The sequence below is a fragment of the Antechinus flavipes genome, chromosome 6 (genome assembly GCF_016432865.1).
Source record: "Antechinus flavipes isolate AdamAnt ecotype Samford, QLD, Australia chromosome 6, AdamAnt_v2, whole genome shotgun sequence".
Lineage (NCBI taxonomy): Eukaryota > Metazoa > Chordata > Mammalia > Dasyuromorphia > Dasyuridae > Antechinus > Antechinus flavipes.
Genome location: NC_067403.1, coordinates 78,549,771 through 78,574,374, shown reverse-complemented (window position 1 = coordinate 78,574,374; position 24,604 = coordinate 78,549,771). Strand labels below are relative to the sequence as shown.

General features: G+C 42.3%; 1 protein-coding gene across 4 annotated transcripts in view; it reads right to left on the bottom strand.

The window, feature by feature from the left end:
• FHIP1A (FHF complex subunit HOOK interacting protein 1A) overlaps window positions 1-24,604 on the bottom strand; it is a 371,400-nt gene that overhangs the window by 5,959 nt on the left and 340,837 nt on the right. For all 4 annotated transcript variants that reach the window (XM_051964895.1, XM_051964893.1, XM_051964896.1 and 1 more), the window contains 3 exons: window positions 18,668-19,762; window positions 13,136-13,314; window positions 11,101-11,239 (listed from right to left, as the gene is read on the bottom strand). In XM_051964895.1, coding sequence (XP_051820855.1) covers window positions 11,101-11,239; window positions 13,136-13,314; window positions 18,668-19,762 — 1,413 coding nt within the window. The remainder of the gene's footprint in view (window positions 1-11,100; window positions 11,240-13,135; window positions 13,315-18,667; window positions 19,763-24,604) is intronic.

Below are 24,604 nucleotides of genomic sequence, written 5' to 3'. Positions count from 1 at the left end.
ATCTTTATAAAGCACTTTTCAAGGCTTAATGCACTATGTAAACCATAGTTGCTATTAAGTGTCATATATGCTATAATGGTATAATGGCCAGGGGCAGAAGGAGGAGCAGAGAGCAGACCCTAAGGGCCGACTGAGACTTGAAAGAGTTTTCTAATCTTTAGCACAATCCATGAGAGGAAGGGGCCGTGCTGGGAGGTAACAGGTTCCTTCTCATGGTAGGCTTGTAAGCAATCCCTCATCAGGGAGGCTGTGGAGGGAGTCAGCCCCAGATGGAAGGGGCTGGCTCAGTCCTAAAAGGGCCCGGGATCCCATCCAACTCTCTCCTGTCAGGCCCTTTCCCTCCTGGGGCAAGAGGGAGAGGAGGGAAGGCAGCAGACGCAAGCCTCAGCAGGCAGTGGATCTGCTTCCCATGACCCTCCTTCTCCTGCGGCGGAGGTGGAAAGAAACTAACTGTTCAGTCCAACTCCAGGTTTTCTAAAGGGGACTGTTCTTAGCTTTCCACTTATGGGGAGCTAACTGGGTGTGTGCTTTCTGCTAGGGGCAAAAGGGAAGGGTGTACAAGGGGTGTAGACTTTATACAAATATTACTGAGTCAGGTGCATGTACAAGAAGTGTCATAACAGAGAGAAGCACATAAAAATAGCTGACTTTTAAATAGTATTTTTAAATTTGCAAATTGCTTTTTATACCTTATGGAAAAAACACTGGCCTAGAAGTCGGGAAAACAGGTCTCAAGTCCTCACTGAGTCTCAAATCCACATATGTAAAAAGGTTGAAAGCCATATTTGTATCTAGAGTTTTTCTTTTTCCTCCAATATTGGAGGGGTGGAGGGAAGGAGGAAGGGGAAAAAATACTGTTTAATTTTTTAAGTAATTAAAATAGTTACATTTTAAAAGTATAAATAATATAATAACTATATTAATATAATAATGAATAAATAAAATAAATAAAAAATAAAACAAAATGAACACAGAAGCATTTAAGATGAAGCATACTCTCAGTCCTTCACATAGTGTAAATGCTTAATAGATGCATATCGAGTGACTGTCAACTGTAAATCACTACAAAAATGAAAAAAAACTTTTTTGGGAGGGATATTGGTCCAAGAAGCTTCCCTCAATTCAAACCTTCAGAACATATTATAACATTAGCCATCAGCAGAATCATCAAGTGAGGCAAACTGGGGCTACTACCTAGGCCACAGCTTGAGGAGGTTTTACTATTGGGGTTGCTCCTGATTGCAACCCTTAGATTTCCACCGGGACTCTGAGAACTAACTAAAGCCTGAAACTCAACTAGATAGAAATCTTCCCTGCCCCCCCATCACCTAGACAAAGTGGCCTAAATCAGGTGAAAAGAGTGTCATATTGATTGTCAGAAGGTTTGGGGTCAATTAAAATAGCTAGTGTTTAAATAGCATTTAAGGTTTGCAAAGCACTTTACATACTCCTAATGAAATACTATATTTCACTTGAAATTCTTCAGTTATTTCTTCATCTGTAAAGTGGGGATAGGATTACATCTTCTCCCTGCTTGAATGGGCCTTTCCCCACATATTTTGAGCAAACTCGCTTTTAAAGATTTCCTTTTCTTTTATAACTAATTCATAGAAAATTTCTTTAATGGAAGAGGGAGAAGGGAGCGGGCAAGAATAGGCTGGAAGACATGTATAACCTATATCAGATTGTTTATTCACTCAGGCAGGAGAAAGGAAGGAGAGAATTCAGAGCTCAAAAAAATTTTTAAGTGAATTTTCAAATTGTTTTTACAACTAATTGGGGGGGAAGGGAGGTAGAGAAATAAAGCATTATTTTTTTTTAAAGAACTGGTTGGAAGAGACAGTGTGATTTTCCTGGTTCCATAAACCATTAGGGATGGGCCTGATTTGTAGTCTCTGTCCACAGGGAGTGAAGCATGCTTGAGCATGAGACCGGCTATTCAAGTATGGCGAATCAGTCTGCTGGAGCTTTTTAAGGAAAGTCATTTTAGGCAATTGGGTGCCACAGTGGAAAGAGCACTGCGCCTTGAGTCAGGAAAAATCTGCCTCAGACATTTACTCCCTTGTGATCCTGGGCAAGCCAATTAACTTCATAGTTCCTTAACTGTAAAATGGGAATAATATCGGCATTGACCACTTGGCGTAGCTGAGAGACTCCAATGAGATAAAATTTGTAAAGCACTTGCTTAGCCCAGTACCTGGGGCACAACCAAAAATGTTTATTCCCTTATTATCGGAAAGCTTCACTAATGATGACAAAGGGCATAAAGCAATTTAAAGCAGATTATCATTAAGGTGGAAAATCCTTAGATTTTCCCAACCACCCAGTGAGACACCTTTTCTATTCACCTTTTATATTCATGATGGGTAGCTGTGAATCTGAGATGAGGACTTGAACACAGATCTCTATCCCTCAGTATGTCAGAGACAAGACCTCCGGAGTATTGAATGCTGGACAGTGTCTAACTTTCCAACAAGCATGTCCCACCCCCTCCCCCTAAAACACCAAGATCTGGGGTCCCCCCCTTTACAATTTTGCCTCAGGGGCTTTTCACTGTCCATGGGATTGGAATTCTTATAGATATATATCAGAGCCCCTTGCAATTAAAGAGCAGCACCCATCATTGGAGGAAGGCAGGATCCCCACCCTGTACCCCCTCCACTTTCCCCCCCATGAGTTAGTTCTTGTGTAATGGTCCCCTAAACAAGCTTCAGAAATCTTTGAGATTGAGAGCTCTCCCTTGTAATTTTTAGACACTGAAACATTTCAGGAAAAGTAGCTCTCGGCACATTGACATTTATTTATATCCCACCTTCTTGCCTGCCGGGCCTTTTCTGAGCCTTTGTGAAGCCCTTTACTAGGGGTGTAACTCAGAAACCTGCAACCAGAACTGCTCCATCACCGCCCAAGCTTCATCCCCACCCCCTCCTTTGGCAGCCCCGGTTTAAAAAAAAAAAAAAAAAAAAGGAGAAAGTCTTCTCACTAATCTTTCAAGCTCAAATCTGGCTGACTGCAGCCTGAGAACCGAAGTGGCTTTCCAGGGTCAGATGTCACATTTTCATTCTCCTTTTGAAAACTGCTCATATCCCTTGGCCATTTATCTTTTAGGGAACAGCATTTGATCATATATAATTGTGTCAATTCCCTATATACTTTGGACACTAGACTTTTATCAGAGATAAAAGCAGCAGAAATCTGGGACTTTGGTTGTTATTGTTGAATTGTTCAAGTCATGTCTGGTTCTTTGTAACCCAATTTGGGGTTTTCTTGGCAGAGGGACAGGAGTGGTTTGCTATTTCCTTCTCCAGCTTACTTTTACAGATGAGGAAACTGAGGCAATCAGGGTAAAGGGATTTGCCCAGAGTCACAAAGTCAGTAAATGGCTGAGACTAGATTTGAATCCAGGAAAATGAGTCTTTCTGATTTCATACATGTAATCAGACCTAACTGTCTGATTTTAGACAGGGATTTTAGAAATCATCTATATTCCAACCCTTCATTTTATAGCTGAAAAAAATGAGACCTAGAGAAAGAAAAATGATTTTTTTCTAGTCACATAGAAAATAGCAGAGGTAAGATTTGAACTCTGGTCCTCTGGGTTAAAATCCAGCACTCTCTCCACTATACCATGCTTCTTCTCAAAGACTTTTTTTTCTGACCAACCTCCCTTTACAACCTAGCTATACTATTTTTGTTTTTGTGAAAACTTGTAGTCAAAAATATCCATTTTCTTTTATAATTTCTTCTATTTCTTGTTTGGTTAAGGATGTTCTTCTAAGCCATTCTCTAATTTTTAATTATATCTTAAAAATCATTGGTTTCTAAAATTACTTCACTTAAATTACTTGATTTCCCTGCCCAATACTAAACATTTAATGAAAACTCCTAGAATTTCCTTAATATGGGAGCTTGTTTCCCTCTCTTACATTGTTTTCACAAATTTAAAGTGAAGAATTTAAAGAATTTGATTTAATTTAAAAAGAATTTAAAGTGAAAAATCATTAGGTTTAGAAAAAGGGAATGCAATTGTGCTACTGGAAATAGGTATGAGCTTGGGCAAGTCACCTCACTTGTCTAGACTTCCTAAATTTAGCCATTTGTAAAAGTTAGAAATCAAACTAGATTATCCCCATGATTTTTCCCAGCTCTCAATCTGCAACCTTCCAAGCTGTAAATAAGGGGATTAGATTAGATAGTATCTAAGATCTGTCTTGGTTAAGCTCACGTCTCAGTAAACCTGTGATATGAAGGCAGGTATTATTAGTCAATCCCTACCACCAACTCACCGCCATCTTGATTTTGATTGGTTTTGGTCGATTGGTTGGTTTTTTCCCCCAGCAAAGTAAACTATAAACAGCTGCTGGGAAACTTCCTCTCTATGTTCCTGGTGAACAGTTACACTGGCTATTGGAGAACTGCACTTGGATGGATGAGCCACAGGACCGGGCGTCACAGAAGAAAGGAAGTCACTGGGTGGGCTGGGGACAGGGGCAGCAAGGATCCTGGGACAGCTTCCTTCAAGCCCTCCTTCCTATGGGAAATTTTTCCTCAGTGGCTTTATTCAAAGTAATCCTGGATTATAGATCTACAGGTAGAAAGAACCTTAAAAGAACTATGACCTCCTCTCTTCTATCAATGAAGAAGCTAAGGACCGGTTTCTTGCTGAAGGTGATAATGGCTTTGATCCCAGATCATTTAACTCCAGATTCAGGGTTCTTTAATCCTTAAAACAGTTCCATACCTACTCCTCTGTTTGCATGTCTTATCTCCTTTAGGAGAACGTAAGCTCTCTGAGAAAAGGATTTATATTTCATTTTGCCCTTGAATTCTCGATTTAGACAGTGCTTTGAACTTAGATAACACTTAACAAATGCTTAACAGGGTCAACTGGTTTTATAGCTGTATTATTTCAATCCCTGGTTGGGGTTTTCTTGGCAGAAAACTGGTATGTTTTGCCATTTCCTTCTCCCACTCATTTTACAGATAGGGAAACTGAGGCAAACAGGAACAAGTGACTTGGCCATAGGCACCCCACTAGCAAGTGTCTGAAGCCAGATTTGAATTCAGTTCTTCTTGATTCCAGAGCTGGTGCTCTGGGCCACCTGGCTGTCCAGGAGCAGTGGGCACTAGCATCCCAAGACTTGGGTTTGAATTGGAGCACTGACCCGTACTGGAAGGAAGATGCTGGGCGAGGGATTTCATCTGCCTGGATCTCTGCAGACTGAGCTGGGGTGCCCTTCACTGTGCCCTACGTGAAGCATGCAGAAAAAGCTATTGCTTATCCCTCTGACATAGGGCTTCTTCCATGGGGGGGAGAGCAGAACATCCCTCACCACCAACCAGAATGGTGCCCTTATTCACGGGCTGGGATGAGAATGCAGGGATGTCTTCACCCCTGCTTGGGTCCAACTGGGTTCTCTGTGTCCCCCTGAATGAACAGTTTCACCCCTTTGACCTCCTCTTAGAGGGCAGCCCCACTTAACCAATAAGTATATCAAGATAGTGCAGGAGACAGGATATGGCTACACCAGAAACTAAGTGAATAAAATACCTTTTATTTTCCTGTGAGTGAGAAAGGCTAGCTTTCCAGCACTTTACAGAGCTCCTCTTAGCCCTGTTTTGTGAACTGTGATGTGCTCAGTAAATAATAATAAAGAAAGATTTAGGCAATGAAAGGGAACATTTTCAACAGTTAAAAACCATAGCAATAAGATGTGGAAGGCGCTGTAAATACCAACTAACATTGGCAGTGTAGCCAGGGTTCCTGTGACCCAAAAAAATTGCTGGAAAATGAGACTGATGGGTTTTTTAAGCAGCCAAGATAATTAAGGACTTGAAAGTATTGATTTATATAGAGTGATGGGGGGAAAATAATAGGTACAGTTTGTCTAGGTGAGGACAAAGAAGGGCATAAATAATGACTGCAAATGATTGAGAGCTGGAATTACTCAGGAAAGAATGGATTGGGTCAGAGAAATTGAAGACATTCTAAGAGAGATGTTAAAAAAAATCTTGATTGGAAACACAATATTTGTTAGACCTTGTGTTCAAAGCCCTATTGGAGGAGAGTTTCTCAGACTAAGTTTAGGGATGCTCTTAAGAGTATCTCTTTCAGGAGACTTATGATTTTATGTTATATAGAAAAGGTAGTGACATTAACCAAGGAGGTCACAGAAGCCAGATCCGATCTTCAAGGTCACAAAGTGAAGTCTTACGCATTAGCTTCCCAAACTAAGGTCAGAATTCCCAGGTTGGGAAAGGAGAAGGAACACAGGAGATCTGGTCATATTCCTTTAGGCTAGGATCGAAGACCTTATCTCTAACCCTCGTCCTCCACCTTCCCAAAAGAGACCGCTGTGTTTGTGAGACAAAGGGCCAATGAGATTTGGGGTCTCCTCCAGCCAGGAGATTCAGAAGATCAGAGATTTCCAAGATTGTCCACTGCAGGAAGCAGAAGAAACGAGCCCTCGCTCTTACACTAATGATGGACCAAAATAGCAGAATGAACATCCACCACATGACTACCCCTCATCCCACCCTCCAGGGAACCGACATTTCCCTTCCCTTCAGTTCTCACAGTCGTTCCTGAGTTCTCAACTTGCCCCTTTTCATCTTCAGAATTTTTATCTATTGTTAATGCCTAACTCACATGCCCTCCTCCAAGAAGCCCCTGATGCTCCTTATCAGCAACAACTCCCACCCTCGGCTCTCACAGATGTGATAAATAACCTAAAAAGCCACAATCCAAAGTACTCTCTGACCCTCTCTTTTCCTCCTCCCCCCACCACACTGAAAGCTCTATGGAGGAAGAGACTGTGTCTTATCTAAACTTTAAATCTTCCCCAATACCTAACAGGGCGCTCTCTAAAAACAGTAAACACTTAATAAATGTTTGTTGCATTGAACTGTTCTCATCACTTCCCTTGCAGTCGTTTTTAAAAAATAGTCCTGGCGAGAGTTGAAGGACAAGCATAAATTACACTTTGCTAGTCCGGTCTCATATATTTACCCTCCTAGAACTTTAGAGCACATTTATTTTTTGGCCGGCACCACCCTCCCAATACTCGCACACACACACAAAATAAAGAGAGCTCGCGTTCTCCTTTGTGTCGGGCCGTCAACAACAAATGGATCGGCACACACGCGTAATCTCTCCTTGCGGCCCACACGCTCAGCTTTATTTACTGTCGGCCTGATGGCGAGCCATACATCAGCTTCTTTTGTGCACCGCTCTCAGTTAACAAAATAAATGCCCCAACGGGGCCTTCTCACGGTGGGCACGGGCTGCGGCGCCGCGCGGGTCTGCACCAGATGCGGGAGAACGATGATGGCTCCTCCTTCTGCGAGGGCCAACAGGCCGCCATTGCCGGAGCGAGATCGCAGCAGGGGCAAAAGGCAGTCAGCGGCACAGGCCCCAGAACCCAGGGGAGGAGGAGAAAGGGGCAAAAGGCAGACAGCGGCAAAGGCCCCAGAACTCACCGCCATCTTGGTTTTGATTGGTTTTGGTCGATTGGTTGGTTTTTTCCCCCAGCAAAGTAAACTATAAACAGCTGCTGGGAAACTTCCTCTCTATGTTCCTGGTGAACAGTTACACTGGCTATTGGAGAACTGCACTTGGATGGATGAGCCACAGGACCGGGCGTCACAGAAGAAAGGAAGTCACTGGGTGGGCTGGGGACAGGGGCAGCAAGGATCCTGGGACAGCTTCCTTCAAGCCCTCCTTCCTATGGGAAGTTTTTCCTCAGTGGCTTTATTCAAAGTAATCCTGGATTATAGATCTACAGGTAGAAAGAACCTTAAAAGAACTATGACCTCCTCTCTTCTATCAATGAAGAAGCTAAGGACCGGTTTCTTGCTGAAGGTGATAATGGCTTTGATCCCAGATCATTTAACTCCAGATTCAGGGTTCTTTAATCCTTAAAACAGTTCCATACCTACTCCTCTGTTTGCATGTCTTATCTCCTTTAGGAGAACGTAAGCTCTCTGAGAAAAGGATTTATATTTCATTTTGCCCTTGAATTCTCGATTTAGACAGTGCTTTGAACTTAGATAACACTTAACAAATGCTTAACAGGGTCAACTGGTTTTATAGCTGTATTATTTCAATCCCTGGTTGGGGTTTTCTTGGCAGAAAACTGGTATGTTTTGCCATTTCCTTCTCCCACTCATTTTACAGATAGGGAAACTGAGGCAAACAGGAACAAGTGACTTGGCCACAGGCACCCCACTAGCAAGTGTCTGAAGCCAGATTTGAATTCAGTTCTTCTTGATTCCAGAGCTGGTGCTCTGGGCCACCTGGCTGTCCAGGAGCAGTGGGCACTAGCATCCCAAGACTTGGGTTTGAATTGGAGCACTGACCCGTACTGGAAGGAAGATGCTGGGCGAGGGATTTCATCTGCCTGGATCTCTGCAGACTGAGCTGGGGTGCCCTTCACTGTGCCCTACGTGAAGCATGCAGAAAAAGCTATTGCTTATCCCTCTGACATAGGGCTTCTTCCATGGGGGGGAGAGCAGAACATCCCTCACCACCAACCAGAATGGTGCCCTTATTCACGGGCTGGGATGAGAATGCAGGGATGTCTTCACCCCTGCTTGGGTCCAACTGGGTTCTCTGTGTCCCCCTGAATGAACAGTTTCACCCCTTTGACCTCCTCTTAGAGGGCAGCCCCACTTAACCAATAAGTATATCAAGATAGTGCAGGAGACAGGATATGGCTACACCAGAAACTAAGTGAATAAAATACCTTTTATTTTCCTGTGAGTGAGAAAGGCTAGCTTTCCAGCACTTACAGAGCTCCTCTTAGCCCTGTTTTGTGAACTGTGATGTGCTCAGTAAATAATAATAAAGAAAGATTTAGGCAATGAAAGGGAACATTTTCAACAGTTAAAAACCATAGCAATAAGATGTGGAAGGCGCTGTAAATACCAACTAACATTGGCAGTGTAGCCAGGGTTCCTGTGACCCAAAAAAATTGCTGGAAAATGAGACTGATGGGTTTTTTAAGCAGCCAAGATAATTAAGGACTTGAAAGTATTGATTTATATAGAGTGATGGGGGGAAAATAATAGGTACAGTTTGTCTAGGTGGGGACAAAGAAGGGCATAAATAATGACTGCAAATGATTGAGAGCTGGAATTACTCAGGAAAGAATGGATTGGGTCAGAGAAATTGAAGACATTCTAATAGAGATGTTAAAAAAAACTTGATTGGAAACACAATATTTGTTAGACCTTGTGTTCAAAGCCCTATCGGAGGAGAGTTTCTCAGACTAAGTTTAGGGATGCTCTTAAGAGTATCTCTTTCAGGAGACTTATGATTTTATGTTATATAGAAAAGGTAGTGACATTAACCAAGGAGGTCACAGAAGCCAGATCCGATCTTCAAGGTCACAAAGTGAAGTCTTACCCATTAGCTTCCCAAACTAAGGTCAGAATTCCCAGGTTGGGAAAGGAGAAGGAACACAGGAGATCTGGTCATATTCCTTTAGGCTAGGATCGAAAACCTTATCCCTAACCCTCGTCCTCCACCTTCCCAAAAGAGACAGCTGTGTTTGCTGAGACAAAGGGCCAATGAGATTTGGGATCTCCTCCAGCCAGGAGATTCAGAAGATCAGAGATTTCCAAGATTGTCCACTGCGGGAAGCAGAAGAAACGAGCCCTCGCTCTTACACTAATGATGGACTGAAATAGCAGAATGAACATCCACCACATGACTACCCCTCATCCCACCCTCCAGGGGACCGACATTTCCCTTCCCTACAGTTCTCACAGTCGTTCCTGAGTTCTCAACTCGCCCCTTTTCATCTTCAGAATTTTTATCTATTGTTAATGCCTAACTCACACGCCCTCCTCCAAGAAGCCCCTGATGCTCCTTATCAGCAACAACTCCCACCCTCGGCTCTCACGGATGTGATAAATAACCTAAAAAGCCACAATCCAAAGTACTCTCTGACCCTCTCTTTTCCTCCTCCCCCCACCACACTGAAAGCTCTATGGAGGAAGAGACTGTGTCTTATCTAAACTTTAAATCTTCCCCAATACCTAACAGGGCGCTCTCTAAAAACAGTAAACACTTAATAAATGTTTGTTGCATTGAACTGTTCTCATCACTTCCCTTGCAGTCGTTTTTAAAAAATAGTCCTGGCGAGAGTTGAAGGACAAGCATAAATTACACTTTGCTAGTCCGGTCTCATATATTTACCCTCCTAGAACTTTAGAGCACATTTATTTTTTGGCCGGCACCACCCTCCCAATACTCGCACACACACACAAAATAAAGAGAGCTCGCGTTCTCCTTTGTGTCGGGCCGTCAACAACAAATGGATCGGCACACACGCGTAATCTCTCCTTGCGGCCCACACGCTCAGCTTTATTTACTGTCGGCCTGATGGCGAGCCATACATCAGCTTCTTTTGTGCACCGCTCTCAGTTAACAAAATAAATGCCCCAACGGGCCTTCTCACGGTGGGCACGGGCTGCGGCGCCGCGCGGGTCTGCACCAGATGCGGGAGAACGATGATGGCTCCTCCTTCTGCGAGGGCCAACAGGCCGCCATTGCCGGAGCGAGATCGCAGCAGGGGCAAAAGGCAGTCAGCGGCACAGGCCCCAGAACCCAGGGGAGGAGGAGAAAGGGGCAAAAGGCAGACAGCGGCAAAGGCCCCAGAACCAAGGGGAGGAGAAAGGGGCAAAAGGCAGCCAGTCGGCAAAGGCCCCAGAACCAAGGGGAGGAGGAGAAAGGGGCAAAAGGCAGACAGCGGCAAAGGCCCCAGAACCCAGGGGAGGAGAAAGGGGCAAAAGGCAGACAGCGGCAAAGGCCCCAGAACCCAGGGGAGGAGAAAGGGGCAAAAGGCAGTCAGCGGCAAAGGCCCCAGAACCAAGGGGAGGAGGAGAAAGGGGCAAAAGGCAGTCAGCGGCACAGGCCCCAGAACTAAGGGAAGGAGAAAAGGGCAAAAGGCAGCTAGCGGCAAAGGCCCCAGAACCAAGGGGAGGAGAAAGGGGCAAAAGGCAGCCAGCGGCAAAGGCCCCAGAACCAAGGGGATGAGAAAGGGGCAAAAGGCAGCATTTCCCCTGAGCACCTTTGAGGAAATAATGGTGGATTACCTTTGGTTATTTCCTCGTTGGTCATGGCAGACATGTCCACTCGGAAAAGCAGGTACTGCTGGGCTTGTATAAGAAGGCCTGGGAAATCTCTCTCTATGGAGGCAAACTGCTCGATTTTGTTTTTCACAGATGCGAGGACCTGCCCCAAACAATGAGAGGAAGAAGAATAATAAATGGTACCTCCCTCACGAGGGCCCTCCTCAGACCCCTACTGCTCCCACCGAGCCTTCTTTGGGACTCTCTTACAAACACGATGGCAAAGCTTGAAGTGACCTGCAAGGTCCCTCTGTACCCCCTCATTTTAAGATAAAAGTGACTCAAGTCCAGAGAGTTGTTCTATGGTTAATTCAAGATCACTTGGACGTTCTGTTTTGGATTATCTTCATGAACAAGCCTGACTCCTTAATATATTAGATTATATGTTTCTTAAGGACCTTTCCATCTTTTTCCTCTGTGCCAGAGCCTTGCACACAGGATACGATTAACATATGTTTGTTAGTCACACGTATTCCCTATGAGAATACCACTCCACATATTTCCTTTTTGTCCATTCTTCCCATGGACGTGTGAGTTTCACATCATGCCCCAGTTTTGGGTACGGTGAATGTTTTATTGCTTCTTTTCTTATAGTATCATTTATTAAATGATACTATATTTTAAGGGGGAAAAACATTTGTTAGTTGCATTCTTTTTTTTTAGTTTAGTTATTTTTAATACATTTATAATGTATTATATTATATAATATAATATATACTATAAATGTATAATACATTTAATACATAATAATTTATGAATTATGTTGGGAGAGAAAAATCAAAGCAAAAGGAGAAAACTATGGGAGAAAGGAAAAAAAAACAGAAAAAAGAAGTGAATATAGTATGTGTTGATTTACATTCAGTCTCCTTAGTTCTTTCTCTGGTTACAGATGGTATTTTCTGTCCAAAGTCTATTGAGATTGTTTTGGATCACTGAACTCCTGAGAAGAACCAAGCCTTTCATAGTTGATCATCGCACATTTAGCTGCATTAATTCAATAAATATTCAGTGCCTACTACATGCAGACACCAGAGAGAACAAAAATAGACTTTGTTCTCAACAGCTTACATTCTACTGGGGAGGACACACTCATGCACAAATAAATTCAAAATATAGAGAAAAATGGGTGAAGTGATTTTAAAAAGGAGAGGAATAGAGGGGACCAGAATGGCCTCCTCAAGGACATAGAGTTTGAACTGTGTTCTGAAAGAAGTGAGGGCCCTTTCTATATGTCATATTCTAGACATGAGGAACCATTTTTGGCAAGTTGAGGATGGAACATTATTCACAGAGAATATGTCAGGATGACTGGATCAGAGAATCCTAGAACCAAGACTGAGAAAGAAAACTTGGGGGAAACTTTAAATCCCAAGGTGAGTAATTTATATTTATCCTAGAGGCAAAAGGGAATCACTGAAAAGGATCTGTGTCGGGGTGACATGGTGGGATCTGTGCTTTGGGGAAAAGTCAATAAACATTTATTAAGCTCCTACTATGTGACAGCCATTTTGCTAAGCACTGAGTATACAGTTATGAAAGAGAAAGACAGTCCCTGCTCTCAAAGGGCTTCCAATCTAACGGGAATGCTCTAGGAAGACCAGTTTGGAAGCTGTGTGGAGGGCAGGATGGGGAAGAGATGCCAGAAGCAGAGCCGTGACCCTGCAAATCAAATACGGCATTCTGATGCTCTCCCTTGGAACAGCACTTGGGGTGAGGGCCCACCGTGTTCCTTTTAAATGTCTGGATTTTCTTCACAGCACAATCTCCAGAACATGAAACCAAATGAAGAGCTGCAGTTTACGTAGGGGTTTCCTCTCTGAGACCAGTCTAATCAGGGTAGAAAAGCAAAGGAAGGAGAACAAGGAATAATGACAGATTCATACGGATGAAGGGAAATAAAAATAAATGAAATGGGGAGGGAAGAGAAAGGGAGGGGAAGCTCTCACAAATTAGCTGCCAGAGCAGGCAGCAGGTGCAAATGGGAAGCCAGAAAACATACCTGATACAAGGATCGAACACTGGGCTGAAAGACCATGTTGGTATTGAGCAAGAAAGAGCGGAGGAGGGGCTGGGGATAGCTGGCTAGCTGAGTAATGATCCCGATAAGCAGCAAATTAACATGCAAGGAGTTCTCCAGCATGTTCTCCAATTTCGACAGCACCACGCTGATAAATGGTCCTGCAGGAAAAACAAAACACTTGGATATTAGCTACCTGTGCGTTTTTTCCCCCGCTCCCCCTTGCAACTAGATTAGCCATTGGGAAAAGAATCCTGAGATTCTTCTGAGGTCGATTCAGACTCCACACAGGAAAATGAAACATGGCTGCCATCCCCACCCAATCATTACAAAAACATGGTAGTCATAAGATTACCCACTGTAGCAGCTTCCACGTAGCAAACTGTAAATTGTGGTGGTCATAAAAAATAATCAGGCAGGGCAGATAATTCCAGTCTAAGGAATCTCCCCAAAACACAGACCTGACCTTGCCACTCCCCAGGCTCAGGAATAACAGCGGGTCCCTCTTGCCGCCATTGTTTAGGATTTATAGCTTTTCACAGCGTGGGTCCAAGCTTCTTGTCCATCTCTACTGCCCAACCTTCCATATTAAGCCCTCTAAGTTCCAGACAGACTGGCCTGGCTACTCTCTGCTAAACTTCAACATATCAAAAAATAGAATTCATTGTGACCAAAGAAGAACTGAAGATCATTATTGATCACAAAATAGATAATTTTGATCATATTAAATTTAAAAAGGTTTTGGACAAACAAAACTAATGCAGACAAGAGTAGAAGGGAAGCGATAAATTGGGAAAATATTTTTACAGTCAAAGGTTCTGATAATCATTTCTAAAATATATAATTGACCCACATTTATAAGAATTCAAGTCATTCTCCAATTGATAAATGGTCAAAGAATATGAACAATTTTCAGATGATGAAATTGAAACCATCTCTAGTCATATGAAAAGATGCTCAAAAGCAGAATTCATTAGCCTCTCCCCAAAACCCATCTCCTTTTTCCAATCATTTTTAATTCCAGAGAAGGCACCACTCTGCCTCCAGTGTCTATTTCATAACCTCAATATCTTCAATTCCTACTCATTGTCCCTCACTCTATCTCTTCATTCAGTGGCTCAGTCTTGCCATTTTTACTTCTACTATTCTCTCCATTCTCTCAATTCACACATACACAACCTTAAATCACCTCTTCTCCTCAGTCATCACCACAGACTGTTACTTAGTCTCACTATCTGAAATCTCTCCAAGTTCCAAGCCATCCTCCTCTGCCAAAGTCATTCTTTTTAAGCACAGATTTGACCATTTCATTGCCACATTCAAAAATTCTGGGGGGCATTCTATTGTCTCTAAGATAAAAAATAAATTACTCTGGCTTTCAAAGAACTTCACAACTAAGCCAAATTTACCTTTCCAGCTTCATTACACATTCGTTTCCTTTCTGCATTCCCTGATCCAGTCAAAATGGCCTTTTCAATTCTTCACATACAGTTCCCTAATTCCCATCTCCAACTCTTTGAACTGACCATCCCCACTGATGGAATATCTTCCTTCTTAGAACCACAAACTTTCTTCTAAGCACTGCTTAGGTACCAACTGCTACATAAGGCCTTTCCCAATCCATACTCCCAAATTACTTTGCATTTGTATATTTGTGTACAAGTAGGAACTAAATTTCTTTTTTTAAACTTTTATTCCTGGGACGTAACATCCTTGCTTTGCTTTTTTTTTTTTTTTTTCCCCATTTTGAGAGGTTCCAATCTGAGCTTTCATCCTTATAGGCAATTCCAAGTATGGAAATTCCCTTCACCAATGGAGATCCACAAATTCAACTGTAACTCATAATCTTGGAAAAATGCTTGAGACACTGAGAGAGAAATAGTTACTTGTGTATGGTCACCGTCCTGTGTGTGTGTAACTCCATGCAGACACTCAAACCTAGACCTCCTTGAGTTAAGGTTGACCTTCCAGCCACTGCCAAGCTGCCTCTCCCCTCAGTTAGTGCTTCATAAAACCTTGTTCAATTAAATGGAATTGTACTGATCTCTTGCATTCAAGGCTTAGTTTTTCTCCATGATACTGCTAAGCATGGAATACGTAAAATGAACTTTGAGCAGCCAGTGGAGTTTTGAGATGATTAAGGATTTGGATATGCCTGAAAAACAATATTAATCCTCTACTAAATGGCCCAAAAAACCAAGCCACGAAGGAAGGGCCTGAGGTCACACATCATCACAGTGAAAGAAGAGAAGAAATTTGCTGTTCTCATTTCGGCATTAGGCACAAGTTCATAACCACTGATGAATTCTAAGGTCAGAAAGAATGGCATCTCACAGGCCTGTTCAGCACTATGAAATCAGTGGGACTACAAAACCAGGACATTAAGAAGAAGAAGAAGAAAAAGAAGTTGTTTCTACTCATTTGTATCAGAATAAAACTAGTACATTTTATGAAGCCCAAGTTCACTCAAGACGGGGAAAATCATGAAAGAAAAGATTTAGCATCAACAAAATTACTTGTAGAAGTTTTAGATTTTCGCTATCAAAATGTCACAGTAAATAACAGTAATAAGGATTTGTGGGCTTGGTTTTTCAGCTTAGCTATTGATGACACCCCCTAAACCACAATGTTATTTGTAATGAAAGCATATAAGATTTGATGAATGGGAGAGTCTTAAGAAGAGTGGGGCAACATTAATATGAGTTTAAGAAAATGAAAACAGATTTCATCACTAGATGCTTCCCTCTGCAAGCACTGGGCTATATAAGCTAATAAAACCCCTCAAATGAAACAGAAGCAGTCTATTAAAAACAAACACCATAAAATTTAAAAGGAAAAAAAAAATTTTTAAAACTGTAGCCTAAAGCCTGTACCGAGAAAGGCATGAAACTGAGTGATGGAAATGTTTATTCCTTTCAGGGATATGTGGAGTTGCTCCTAGAAACTTAAAAAACCTGGATTCCATAAATAAAAGGGACACTCCAATAAGAATCCATATTTCTTTTGGTCTTAAAAATTTACAAAATGTTTTCTTCAAAACAATGCTGATGTTATTCCTCTACTTAAGAAGCTTCAATGAACCCCACCTCCCCTTTACCTCTACAATAAGATAAATTCCTTCCTTTGGCATATAACAACTTTCACAATGTGGTTCCAAACTATTTTTCTTATTCCACATGAATCCTCACAAACTCTCCATTTTAGTCAAATTGACCTCCCTGGTGTTCCCCATATACAACAATCCCTCTCCCACATTTGCTTTGCATAAGTCAGGCCCCTCAAACATGGAATGTTCTGTCTCCTGAAATATCTAGGTCTCAATTCAAATGCCAGTTTCTAAGGAAAATCTTTCTTGATTTTCCCAGTTGTTAGTCCCTTTTCTCTTCCTCCTCATCTTCTTCCAGAAGGAAGGGCGGGGGGGAGGGGGGGGGGGGAACCCACAGGCTCCATCAGACCATCAGACCAAGAGGATCGTGACAATAAAAAGGGTTATGAACTCTTGTTTTAGATTAATTTGAAAGGGCTCAAAATAGAGAGTCTATGACTCAAAAACCACCTCCTTACTTTGCTAACTCCTAACCCTTAAGTACTGCCATGGAAGGATAAGTCTGACCCTATCACCTGCTTTTCCTCAAAAGAAATTTTCCTTTCCCTTCCCAACTTGTGCTACATAGGAATCTGAGCCCAGTTCTCCATTTCAATCTCCCCAGATTTTGTGTTTTCAGTTGCATTTAATGGTATTTTCTTTAGTACATAACCTTAAAATTCATGTAGAGTTATCACAGAATTTATCTTTTAGTTCCTGTATTCTCATTACATCCAAATGGGAAGTTTCTGACAAAGATATCACTGGAATGTAACCCATCTTTGACAGAGATCTTAATGGATATCTATTTTTAGTAATGAATTTGGAGTTAAGTTTGCTGGTCCCCAAAATCCTGCCCCTATAGACTCTCCACCATCACCTGTTGGCAGAGTAAACGGGGATACGCAAAGAGAAGAAATCATTAGGAAACAAGAAGACTGATGGCATCCGTTCATTCTTTTGGTATATAGTTAACAGATGGAGAGAGAAGACAGATAATGAGCATATGTAATTTCAGGGGAAGAAGTCAAAAGAGGAAATTTTAAACAACATAATGGAAAGACACATAAAGTTTCATATATATTTTCAGAAAATAGAAAGATAGATCTATCTCTATGTGTGTATATAGATATACACAGGTCTCTGAAGGGGGGAGGGAGAGGAAGAGAAAGAGGGAGGAGAGGGAAAGAAAAAGAGAAAGAGGGAGGAAGCGGGAGAGAAAGAGAACAGGTGCAAGAGAGAGAGAGAGAGAAGCAGAGAAGGAGAGGAAGAGAGAAGGAAGAGAGGGAGAAAAAAAAGGAGAGGGAGGAAGGGGGAGAAAAAGAGGGAGAGGGAAGGAGGGAAGAAAGAAAAGAGAGGAAGGCAGGGAAGGGAAGGAAGAGGGAAAAAGAGAAAGGAGGAAAGGAAGGGAAAGAGAGAGAGAAAAAGAAGGAGGGAAAGAGAGAGCGAGAGAGAGAGAAAGAAAGGGAGTGAATGTGTGTGTGTGTGTGTGTGCAGTGGTAGAAGGCTGTCTTCAGTCAGGAAGGCTTTCACCAATTTAAATAGTTCTCTCAGAATATAATCTGTAGAAAAGCCGTGAGCCTCCATAGGCAGAGGGAGTTTCCTCCCTATAAAAATGAAATCACAGGCCCAAATATCCCAGACCAACAACTATAAACATGTCACTGCACCTAGAGAACGAGACAACAAGATCAGCCATCACTCCCTAGGTTACCCAAGGTTCCAGAGCCCGTGAGTGCAGACATAGGGACCACGTTCCCCAGGGCCGCTCCCCCCACTCCGGCTCAGCCGAGGATCCCGGAGAGCCGCCGGCTGAGGAGAGGATCCCGGAGAGCCGCCGGCTGAGGAGGTCACCCCTGGCCGGCTTCTCAGAAGGGAAGCGGCTGAATTGAGCTGAGCTGGTCCTCGGGCAAGAGCCACGCTCGCTCGGTCTGTCTCGTAGGGCACTGTACTTGAAGCCTTTCCAGAGGAGTGGGACCTGCCTGTGAATTTGCACTTCACGGGAATAGCCTTGAGGAAATGCTATTAAACCAGAACCAATGTCTTTTGGAACATAATCCAGCTATTCGAAAGTCCCTTCCAGACACGAGTGCTCTGATCCCATATTAATGTCAGCTATTGTCATTACTTCTATTTAAAGATCAAACATCCTGCTGCTTCATTTTATTTGCCATTATGAAAGATAAGACTATTTAAATGTACCATTTTATTGTAGAAAAGGAAGTTTGTCTATGTAAATTTTTATTTGGTTTTATGTTTTCCGGTGAAGAAATTAAAAGAGAGAGATTCTCCTAAATAATACCACAAGATTCCTTCCTCCTAGTGTTCTCAATGAACCGCACTCTTACTCTATCTTCCCTTATGTTCCTACCCCAACATGCATCATTATTCCCAGAAAAAAGCAGCGGCAAAGTTGCTGAAATCTTCACCTGTAAAGGGGGCCCCTTGCGTCCTCACGTGTCGACTGGGAAAGGGAGTCTGCTCTTTCGTCCCAAATGGGGAAGGCAAGCTTTCTATCGAAGGAGCCTCAGCTACAAAATGCTCAAAGTCATCTTCCTCTTCCTCTTCCTCCTGTCTTTCCTCTGTCTCACTTGTTTCTTCTTCTTCCTTTTTCTCTCCTTCCTCCTCTAGCAAAGGAGGCGAGGGAGCAGGAAGGGGGAAATTTTCTTCCATCAAGCCCTCCGAGCCAGAGTCCAGTTCTTTGATGATTTTCTCATACTGGGTAATGAAATCGTCCCCATCCGGGCTGGCCGCCATGACACCAGAACCGCAGTCTGCCTCGGGTGGGTCATCACAGGCTGACTCGGAGATGGACGAAGCGGTCGCCGTGGAAGGGTCCTGGTGGGATTCCTGCTCGGGTTCCTCGCTCGAGTCCATCCTATTTTGTTCTTCCTCAGAATCCATCTGCAGCTGGGACTCCTCGAGGGGCCCGTTGTTCAGGGGGGTCTCTGAGGACTTCGGAGGCTCCCCCTCTGCCCTGTGGCCGTCCTGGGCGTCCTTCTCAGCGCAGAGCCGGTAAACCATAACGTCATCCTGAAAGTCGGATTCCTCAATGTAGGAGCCTTTGAACAGCATGATGGCGTTCTTCTTCAGCTCCTGGATGTGCTTGGGGGGCTCGATGGGGACCGGAGGGGCCGGGCTCTCCGGGTCCCGAGAGGGGCTTCCTCCGGCCTGGGCGGACATTCCCGTGTCATAGCTGTCATCCCACTCCAACTCGGTCTGGCTCCTCTCCTTCTTGTGCGTGAGCTGAGGAAGGGGACAACCGGGGGGCGGCTGCTGAGCCTTCAGCAGGGGGTAGACCCCGCTTTTATTGTTCTCCTCCTTCAGGCTGGACAGAAAGGTCTCGGGATCAGGGGACTCTCCATCATACAGAGCAGACCAGACCCGGCAGTCCTTCATGCAGTGGCTGATGTTATGATGGGCCTCCCAAAGGTACTGAAGGTAGCTTATGTCCAACGCTTTGCCATACTCCACGATGCAGGCCGATGGGGACACTTCCCCAGGAGGGGCCTGCTCACCAGCACCTGAAATGAAAGATAAACACAGTTCAAAATAGAATATGAGCCTGTAAAAATATATATAAATATATCCTATAAAAACATAAAATTTATATATTTTTTAAAAATCTAAAAATTAAAGAAAATTAAAAGAAAACTTTTTTTAATTTAAAAAATTTAAAAATTTAAAAAACTTGTTTGTTTTTTTTTAATTTACAAACATTTTTTTTAAAAAGGCTCAACAAGAACAAGTTTTTGCTCACAGGATATGAACCAAGAGAGATAAAGGGCCTGGATGTGGCCATTTGTATGATAAGTTATCAGATGGAAAAAAAACTTACACTGCAAAAAAATTAAATGCTCTCTTAGAATGAGAATTATCTATTTCCTTAGAGTTTTACTAGAAATATGGCTTAGCAAGAGCACAGGCTGGATATAGAGTCAAGAGGCCTGCAAATGCTTACTCTGTGTTTGTATAAAGTCACTTCCCCTTTCTTTTTCCCTGAGGCAATTGGAGTTAAGTGACTTGCCCAGGGTCACACAGCTAGGAAGTGTTAAGTGTCTGAGGTCAAATTTGAACTCAGGTCCTCCTGACTTCAAGGCTGATGCTCTATCCACTGAGCCACCCAGCTGCCCCCACTTCCCCTTTCTAAGAATAAATTTATTTATCTGAAAAATGAGGGGAAGGATATACACTACCTCAATGCCCAGGAGCATTCTGTAAACTTTAAAGTGAAACTAGGATATTTTATTACTATTAAATATTGTTTGTTTAAAAAGAAGATGTGAGAGATAGTGTGGAATAATCAAGAGAAGGTTGGTCTTGGAGTGAGAGGACCTGAATTCAGATCCTGTCCCTCTTAGATACTCGCTGGGTGGTCATAGGCAAGCCCAGATCTTACTGTTCCAGATAACTTTCAAAGACCTAAAGGGACCAATGGAAGGAGATTCTTCACCTGAAGTTCTTCACACTGATGGAGGAGGGGGAGGAGAAGCCTGGAAACTTAAGATTGCAATGGTTTTATGGTCTGAGATTTGGGGAAACCAAAGTCTCCCCAAAGTTACTCCGTGGTCATAAGTAGGTTCTCAGGGAGACTCACTAACGCTACAATACCACAATCAGTCAATTAGCACTTATTGAGTGCCTACCATTGTCACGTACTGTGCACAACATGGCAACGAGCACCTAACACTGTCCTGCCACAAACCCATATGGGATTTAGTCTGTGTGGTTTGAAAGGGAAGAACATGAACATGATATATTCCCTTGTCCATATTTTTCTTTTCAGAGCAGAAGAGATTTCTTTCATCTCGACAATTATCCATTTTCTCCAGTGGCACATTGACATAAAAATATTCCCTGTTTCTTCACCAATAAAACCATAATCTCCTCTCCTCTCAACTAAAAATGACTTTTTTTTAATTTTTAAAGCTTTTTATTTTCAAAACATATGCATGGATAATTTTTCAACATTGGCCCTTATAAAACCTTGTGTTCCAAATTTTCCCCTCCTTGCCCCCATCCCCTCCCCTAGAGGGCAGGTAATCCAATATATGTTATATAATTACATTAACTTTCAAAACAAAACTCCAGACTCATTTGCACAAACAGACCTGGACCCAAACAGACCCTTAGCATAGAGACTTATCCATTGTATGACCACAGGCATATCAGTTATTCTCTAAGGCGTGGTTCTCAAACTTTTGTTTGGATCTCTCCAAAGCATTTTTGTTTATCTGGGTTATATTTATAGACATTTATTGGAAATAAAAACTATTTTTGAATTTGTAGACCCTCTAAAAGGGCTTCAGAGATCCCCAGGATTCTCTAAACCATACTTTGAGAACCACTGCTCTAAGGAGTCTGTGTAAAATGGGGCCATTAACACTTGCACAACCCCTTTAGGGGGTTGTTATGAGGAAAATGCTTTAAAAACCTTAGGGCATTGTACAAACATGAGCTCTCCCTGAGCAGACTGGAAGCTTCTTGAGGGCACACACTGTTCATTTCTGCCTCTGTATCTCCAACTTTTGGGGGAAGTCTGCTATAATATGGAGAGAGCCTTGGCGATCCCAGTTCAAATACCACCGACACACTGGGGCTCTATGATTCTGTACAAACATGGCACATTTTCCCCTTGCCCCATTCTAAGACAATAAATGGTCACAAGGTCTATATTAAAGAGGGAGTTTCCCTCACGTTAATGAAATTATCTGTCGGGTCAAATAAGCAACTGGACAGAACAGTAGACACAAATGCAGGAAAAGCCGAGTCAAGACACGAGCCTTAGATTCAGACTTTTCCCAGCTGGATAACCTGAGACAAGTCACTTAAGTCCTCTCAGCCTAAGTATTCTCAACTAAAATGGGGCTAATCATAGCCCCTTGCAGGATCACCGAAAGGATGAAATGAGATGAGAGAAGAGAGACAAGCCCTTGGTGAATCTTACAAGCGCTGTATAAACAGTAGCTGTTACTGTAATTACAGTCTCCATCATCTAGGATAATGTCTCACATATACTCAGCCTTTAATAAATGCTTCGTATACTAGGTTGCTGGATTACTAGTTGGCAAAAAAAAGTGTTACAAGGAATAATTTGCAAAAAAAAAAAAAAAAAAAAAAAAAAAATCCAGAGAATACTCCAGACTCTTGAAGCTATTTTTCTCCTAGTATCTACATCCTCCTCTGACCTTAAAGTCAGATGTTTGAAGGTGGTAGGTTCATCTTTCCAGTTACTTGAACAACACTAAATCCATCATGATGCCCTTGTGGCTAGTGTTCGGGACTCATATCCCATAACAATTTTTTTCAGACTCAGAATGGTTAACGATACAATATATTGTAAGATGTAAAGATTTAAGATGTATCATCATAATAGCAAATTCACTTGCCACTTGCTTACTAATAAAATTAATGTCTTGAGGGAAAATTTTTAAAAATAAAAATTTAGCTCCTGCAATAAAAGGCTATTTCCTAGCTTCAAAGAGAGTTGTTTTTAAGCATCAAAAGTAACTTGAATCAGTGCTGAATAATGAGATCAAAAGTTGTTTTTTTTTTTTGTTTTTTTGTTTTTTTCATAAAGACGGGCTCCATTTTTGTAGTGTAGAAAGGTAAATGTGAAAAATTAGCAGCTACCAAAGGACATGAAATCCTCTCTGCTTTTCCCAGCAAAATCGATTCGGGAGCAAGTTATCTTCATGTACTACCACACTGAATCACCAAAGAGAGGGAGCGGGTTGGGCTAGATAAGCTCTAAGGTTTAGTTCCTTCTAGCATGACATGCCATGATCCTATCAATCTCCCAGGGCTGGCTGTCACATGGAAATATGCAAAGACCCAGGGAGGATGGAGCAATTTCTAAAAATGCATTTAAGCTGAACATGATGATAACTTTCTCAAGCAGGGGAACCCACTCAAAGATATTCCATCTTGGGGCTCTTAATCTGTTTGTAAAAGATCCCCTTTGTCAGTCTGGTGAACACTATGGACCTCTTCTGAGAATAGTATTTTTTTAATAATTGAAGAAAATGCTAAGTTTTAATTAAAAACTAATGAAAATAGATAATTTTTTATGGTCCCTCTGGAATTAAGGGATTCAGGTTAAGAACCCCTGATCTAGTTAAAGGTGTTCTATGGAGAATGATATTACAATAAATGTATAAGAATCAAAGATTTTAAATTGTTAAAAAAAAAAAAAAAGCCCATAGAGGTCAGCTAGTCCCTAGCTGCTACTGCTTCTTCTTTTTTGCTGAGATAACTGGGGTTAAGTGACTTGCTCAGGGTCACACAGCTAGGAAGTGTTAAGTGTCTGAGGTCAGATTTGAACTCAGGTCTTTCTGACTTCAAGATTTCTGCTCTATAGCCCCCAGCTTCTTAAACTGTGGTTTGCAATACCATATGGGGTATTGTAACTGAATGTGGGGGTTGTGAAATTATGATTTATTAACAGTAGATGTTTGATTTGTACACCTACTTTATATAACCCAGGATCACATAAAAATTTCTCAGGCAAAAAGGAATTACAAATGGAAAAAGTTGAAGAAGCCCTGATCTAACCCAACCCTCCAGATGAGGAAACTGAAATGACTGGCTCAAGGTGACACAAGTGGTAAATGTCAAAGGCTGAAATTCTTTGTATGAAAGAAAGGAAGAAAGGGAGGGAGGGAGGAGAGAAAGAAGGATGGGAGAAAAGGAGAGAGGGAGAGAAAAAAGGAAGGAAGAAAAGGAGGGAGGAAGCAAGGGAGAGAGAGAGAGAGGAAGGTATGAAGAGAGGAAGGGAGAAAAGAGAGAGGGAGGAAAGAGGGAGGAAGAAAGGAAAGAAGGAAGGAAGGGAGGAAGGAAGAGAGGAAGGGAGGAAAAGAGGAAGGAAGGGAAAGAGAAAGTAAGGAAAGAAGGAAGGAAGGGAGGAAAGAAGAGAGGAAGGAAGAAAAAGAGGGAGGGAGGGAAAGAGAAAGTAAGGAAAGAAGGAAGGAAGGGAGGAAAGAAGAGAGGAAGGGAGGAAAAGATGGAAGGAGGAAAAGAGGGAGGAAGGAAAAGAGAAAGTAAAGAAAGAAGGAAGGGAGGGAGGGAGGAAGAGAAGGAAGGAAGTGTACATTGAAGAGGCATTGCCTAAATTCAGGCTGATAAGGAATAATATTAAGCTAACTAGATAGAGAGAAGATATAGGTACAGATAAATATAGATACAGAAAACATAGATATGGATAGGGGCATATAGAGATAGATATAGATATAATTCACAGAGTTGCACTTTCAATTCCTAAAACCAACCAACCAAAGCACAAATACATTATTCCGCCCACCTGAGCAGATCGAGGATGTCACATATTTAATCTGTATATTATGAATTTGGTCAGTCAAAATGAATAG